The sequence below is a fragment of the Myotis davidii genome, unplaced genomic scaffold, assembly GCF_000327345.1.
Source record: "Myotis davidii unplaced genomic scaffold, ASM32734v1 scaffold663, whole genome shotgun sequence".
Lineage (NCBI taxonomy): Eukaryota > Metazoa > Chordata > Mammalia > Chiroptera > Vespertilionidae > Myotis > Myotis davidii.
Window position 1 is genome coordinate 1,346,969 of NW_006295816.1, and position 5,311 is coordinate 1,352,279.

At 62.7% G+C, this 5,311-nt stretch overlaps 2 protein-coding genes across 2 annotated transcripts in view; both read right to left on the bottom strand.

Annotated features, from left to right (window-relative positions):
- QARS (glutaminyl-tRNA synthetase) overlaps window positions 1-642 on the bottom strand; it is a 7,566-nt gene extending 6,924 nt beyond the window's left edge. The window contains exons 1-2 of the mRNA XM_006770584.2: window positions 563-642; window positions 52-139 (exon numbers count right to left, since the gene is read on the bottom strand). Coding sequence (XP_006770647.1) covers window positions 52-139; window positions 563-642 — 168 coding nt within the window. The remainder of the gene's footprint in view (window positions 1-51; window positions 140-562) is intronic.
- Window positions 643-2,610: 1,968 nt separating this feature from the next.
- The window catches only part of USP19 (ubiquitin specific peptidase 19), a 12,060-nt gene continuing 9,359 nt past the window's right edge, over window positions 2,611-5,311 (bottom strand). The window contains exons 22-26 of the mRNA XM_006770585.2: window positions 5,270-5,310; window positions 5,031-5,183; window positions 4,781-4,935; window positions 4,525-4,703; window positions 2,611-3,003 (exon numbers count right to left, since the gene is read on the bottom strand). Coding sequence (XP_006770648.1) covers window positions 2,887-3,003; window positions 4,525-4,703; window positions 4,781-4,935; window positions 5,031-5,183; window positions 5,270-5,310 — 645 coding nt within the window. The 3' untranslated portion in view covers window positions 2,611-2,886. The remainder of the gene's footprint in view (window positions 3,004-4,524; window positions 4,704-4,780; window positions 4,936-5,030; window positions 5,184-5,269; window position 5,311) is intronic.

The window sequence follows — 5,311 nt, forward strand, 5'->3', positions numbered from 1 at the left end:
TTGGGACCGGCCCAGTCCGTTCTCGGGAGCCACTGTGAGTCGCCAACGCACTTCTTGAACCTCAGCCTTGGAGTCACGGAAATCGCTGAGCAAAACAAAGCCCTGGAAATCCGGCCGAGACTCCAGGGCCGAGCCCGCCCTGGAGGGTGGCCAAGGCGCCCCATGGAGACGGGCACTTTTCGGGCGCTCACCGGGCCCCACCTGGCCAGAAGGGACCTCGCAGAAGTCCTGCGATGATTTCGTCTAAAGTCTCTTGGCACACTGACCGCCCCGCCCACACATGCAAATGCCGTGACAAAATCATGCAAATGGGACCTTGAAATCCATCAGCTGCATTTGACAGGCTCTCCCTGGAGGGGGGGGGGTTGGTACTGCGGGACAGAAGACACAGGGCCTCCATGGAGGTGGCTGTTGGGCTGGGGTGGGACGGTGAGGACATCTCCATCATTGAAACTGGAACTTTAAAAAACAAAGAACTGGAATTCGGGTGTTTGGAGGCGTTGGGGCTGCTAATACCCCTGGACCTTCAAGGACTGGGCAGGATCCTGGCTACAGTCTGTACCCATATTCTGTGTTCTGCTTGGTGGCCATACCCCAGTAGTGACTGGGGTCCATTTCTGGGTCTACATCTGGGTCCCACATGATGACCAAATGCCGGCTCTGCCCGGGGCCACGCCCTGCATCAGGACCCAGGTCCAGTCTGTGTCTTGGGCTTCCCACCCCCCAGGCCCCTTCACCCCAGCCTGATGCCCAGCCGAGGCCAAGTGCACGCCTTGAGCAGGGGATACCACAGCGCAGTGGTGCCACCTGGGCACCAAGAAGCAGGCACAGCTACACCAGCCCTGTGCTGAGTTCACACTGCAGCTGCTTACCCCACCCCTACCCCCCACCCCTCCCCGACAAAGGTGCCTGTGATGAGCAGTGACCTCCGGTCTCCTCTGCGCCGCATACCACTGGAGGACTTGCTGCAGCACCGTCATTAATCCTGCAGGTCTGGTGACGTCCCCCTCCATGGGGTTAGGGCCTGCACCCGCCCCTGGCCTCAGCTAGCTGCCCTATGGACCCTGTGACTCCATGTCACACAATGAGGCAGGCGCGCTACCAAGAATGCCCAAGTGGCAATGCACGCCAGCCAGCCCTCTGGAGCCCTGTAACTTGCACAGAGCAGAACACGAAGGCGTTTGGGCCCAGCCTGGGGTAGGGTGGCCGGCCTGCTTGCGTGAGCCCCTGGAACTACTTTGAGGAAAATCCACTGAAAGGTGATCAAGGAGAAAAGCCAGGCGGCAGCCAGTGAGGCCCACGATGGCATGGAAAGAGGCAGGGTCCAGCAGCCAGGCCTAGGACAGGTCCCCGCGGGGCAGGTGAACCATGAGCTTAAAGGCAGCAGAGGCCACAGCAGCCATCTGCTGACGCCACAGGAGGGCTGCGGTGAGGGGCAGACAGCACCCCTTGATTGGTCATCCAGCACAGGTAGCCCCTGGTGGACAGACACGGGGCCGCGCACAGTGTAGGGCCGGCACTACCCTGTTGCACACCATCCCTCCAGCAGCATGCCAGCCCCAGCCCCAGCTTGGCGATTCTCCCCTCTGCACAGTCTCACCCAGCTCTCCAGGTCCCTCTCTAAGGCCATCGACCCCACATGACTCTTATGTTGTCCCCACAGGAAAAAGCCGACGTTGCTCACAGGCTAGCTTCCTCCGGGCGCTCTTGCTCACCATCACCCTCAAACTCCAGCCGATGAGCTGCTTGTGGGCAGGGGGTGGGGACGACTAACAGGACTGCCAGGTCCTGTGCCCCCTCTGCCTGCCTGCCTTTTCCTGGCATTTATGAGCACCAGCCTCAAGTACCTTGCTCCCCATCTCCCTCCAGCTGGAGACGCCCACCATACCCCCAAGAATTGGAGAGAGGAGGGGCCAGTCTTAACCCCGAAGTGATGCAAGGAGGCTTCTCACAAGATCGGCCCTTGCTCTGTGTGTGTACAAGGTCACCAAGGCCGAGGCTGGGACAAGCCTGCAGACCTACTGTGGGTGAACAGCCTCACGGACTCAGGGAAGAAATGGCCTCCCTCTCCCTCCCATGGGAAGTCCGCAGAAATGGCCTTTGACCCTCTCCCCTGACCTTTAGGGGAAAGGTCTCCTTCCCCACAGACTGTCCCTGCTGTGTTCTTCAGCGATCCGGTTGGTACTCAAACTAGCAAAGCCCTGAGAATGGGAGAGGAGGAGGAAGACCCCCCACCTGTCTGCTTCTGGAGCCTCATGGGGTCCTCCACCCCTGGTGTGAGGCACTGACCGGTGCCAACCACAGCCGCCTCCATTCGAGAACCAGGACCAGTGGGTCAAAGGGCAGCAGGCAGCTCCCAGAGAGCGGATGGCACGGGGCTCCATGACCCACGGGGCCCGAGATGGGGGCCCACCCTCTCTCCTCAGACGAAGAGCACTTCCAGGGTCTTCAACACAAGGACACACACACACACACACACCAAACGGTGGGAAAGGGAGGGGCCGCAGCACCTGGCACATCAGTCACTAAGTCGCTTATTTAGCATTTATTTTTAAAATATATTTAAACAGCAGCAATCACTTCCAAAATGCAAAAAAAAAAAAATTACAATTTTAGAATAAAATTATGATGTTTATAATGCGAATCAGAAAGAACTGAAGGTACAACTGAGAATCAAATCCCACAGCACTGAGGGTGACTGGAGAGCCCAGGCTCACTGGTTTGGGGTTCGGGCTGACAAGAGGTCCCAACCTGCGAGGTTCCACCCTTGTCACCCCCCAACTCCCCACTGATGAAGCCAGTGTCCTCTGGGTTAGAGGAGAAGCGGCAAAGAGCTGGCCTTTTATGGAGGATTCCCAAACCGTGCCCCCACCAGCCAGGGACCTGCTAATCGACCTCCTCCATGTTGCTGTAGGTGGGGGCTGGGCGGTCCACAGGGGGGGCGAAGCGTTCAGGGGCTGTCCGCGTGGGGGCCACCTCGGGGGCCTGGCCAGGGCCTAGTCCCTGCAACAGAATATTAGGACAGGGTTGGGGGCTGCCCAGTGTGCTGCCTGGCATCCCTGGGTGCTGGCTCGGAGCTCCGGCACCCAAGGGAGGGCCCAGGGCAGGCGCAGACAGCAGCGCATTGACACAGAGACAAGATCAGCCTGGACAGTCTCGCTTTATTAACACTTGAAGTACAGGAAGCTCGGGGGTGGGGCCAAGCCAGGCCAAGGTCAGAGCAGCAGGACGGACGACAGCTGGATGGATACCCACCCTCGTTTGCTCTGCCCCTGCAGGAACCACAGACCCCTCTCCCTCCCGACACACACTCTGAGGCCCGAGCCCAGACGGGTCCCCAGAGGCGGGCATGCCTGGTGAGCAGGCAGGCGGGCGGCTCACAGCAGCTGCCGGAGGCCAGCTCATCTCCAGCGACTCTGGGACACCAGAGGATAGAACACGTTGAGCACGAGGGCCACCAAGGCTGCCACGGTGCCCAGAACAAAGTACCGGAGGCAGCCCTCATCTGGGGTGGGGGGGCCGCATGGCGGGGGGCCCACCCAGTCCTGGGGCCCCCAGGGACCCCGGGGCGCAGGCCCCTCGGGCACCGGCTCCTCCGCGGCCTCCAGCTCCTGCCAAATCCGGGAAGCCTACAGTGTACGGAAAGGGAGGTGGGGGTGACCCAGTGTCCCCGAGGCCCCTGGCCACGACACTCCCACCCAAGGTGACTGGTGCTGAACCCCGACGTCCCCAGTGAGGCCGCAGGAAGGTGAGTGGGCAGGAGCCACGGGGCCACTCGCAGGTTGTATGACTGAGGGTGCGAGGGCGACTCCGACAGCATTCTGGCCTCGAGAAGATTTCCCATCAACGTGCCCCTTCCGTGGCGGCCTGGGGCTGGGCTGGCCGCCCACAGAGGGCACTGGCTCTTGGAGGACAGAGCTGCAGCCCAGGGACCTCCTGGCTCCTCCCACATCCAGAGCCTGACCGCTGTCTTCGAGGGCTTCTCCCAGTGAGTGGAGAGGGCTCAGGGCAGGAGAGGGCAGCAAGGAGGCGGCTAGCACAGGAGAGAGGTGGCTGTGCCCACAAGCCAGGCCCTGGGCACCCAGGGACGTAAGAGACAGAATACCCCGAAGGCTCAGCAGAGAGAGACGCTCACCTCAGAGAGGGCGACAGCCCCCCCGGCCATGGCAGCCAGGGCAGGCCGTGTCCTGAGGGCACGGCAGCCAGTGAGGCGAGGGCTGCATGGAGGGGGGGTGCGGGGAAGGCAGGGAGGCCAGCAGTACAGTTAGTTCACGGCACCGCGCCCGGGAGCTCGAGCAGACGCGGGCCTGTGCCCGTGGTGCCCATTGCCAACGGCCACTTGGTGTGTGCGCCTGTGCCCCCACACCACGGTGACCCTCTGGCTGAGGCTTCATGTGAGGGAACCCGTCTCCCTCTCACCAGTCCCAAGGCTGCAGGGCCCTATGGCTGGAGGAGAGGAAGCCGTGCCCCGGCCCTCCCACCTGAGCATCGGGCCCCAAAGCTTGCGAGCCTCCCAGGCCTCACCTGGCTGGCAGCAGCCTCAGCTGCAGGGCCGAGGTCTGGGTGGCGCTCGGCGTGGCCTGCCCGGGGGGGTCTCTCCACAGGAGAGTTCCGCCGGCGGTAGAAGAGGACGTAGGCGTAACGCGTCACGACCTGGCTCTCGTCCACCGTTGTCACTGTGCTGTCGTCAAACAAGCGCCAGCCTGCGGCAAGGTGGGGAGAGTGTGAGCAGTCCTGCCCCCCCGCACCCCCACCTGTCCTGCTGGCCGCGTGCCCTCACCCACGTCGCTGCGCTGGCTGCTGCGGTCGTTGGGCAGGCGGGCGCAGGCGGTGGAGAAGATCATGCCTCCATAGTGGTTGATGACAGCGTACAGGTCATAGCTGGGCAGCTGCTCCTCCTTCTGGCCGATGCAGAACTTGCTCAGGTCCAGATTCCTGTGGTCCAACCGGAGAGGCAAGAGCGGCCTCAGGTGCCTGGATGCCCACCTTGGCCCAAGCCCTGCCGACCGCCACCAGGGCCCTTTGCTCACCGGACAGGGAACTCCACCAAGTCGTTGATCTTGTCGCGCCAGATGAAGCTGCGGAAGGAGAAGCGCTTGAGCTGCACGATGAGCACGTTGGGCAGGCGCCACAGCAGCAGCTGCTTGGAGGCCTCGCGGTGCTGCTTGCACTGCGGGCAGTACCTGGTGGGCACGGGGGACGGGGAGAGGTCAGCCGCAGGTCCCCACTCCCCTCCGCCCGGCCCAGCCCCGGCCTGTGCCCGCCGCACCAAGCCTCCTCCGGGGCCAGCACTTCAGGCCGCGTGAAGAGC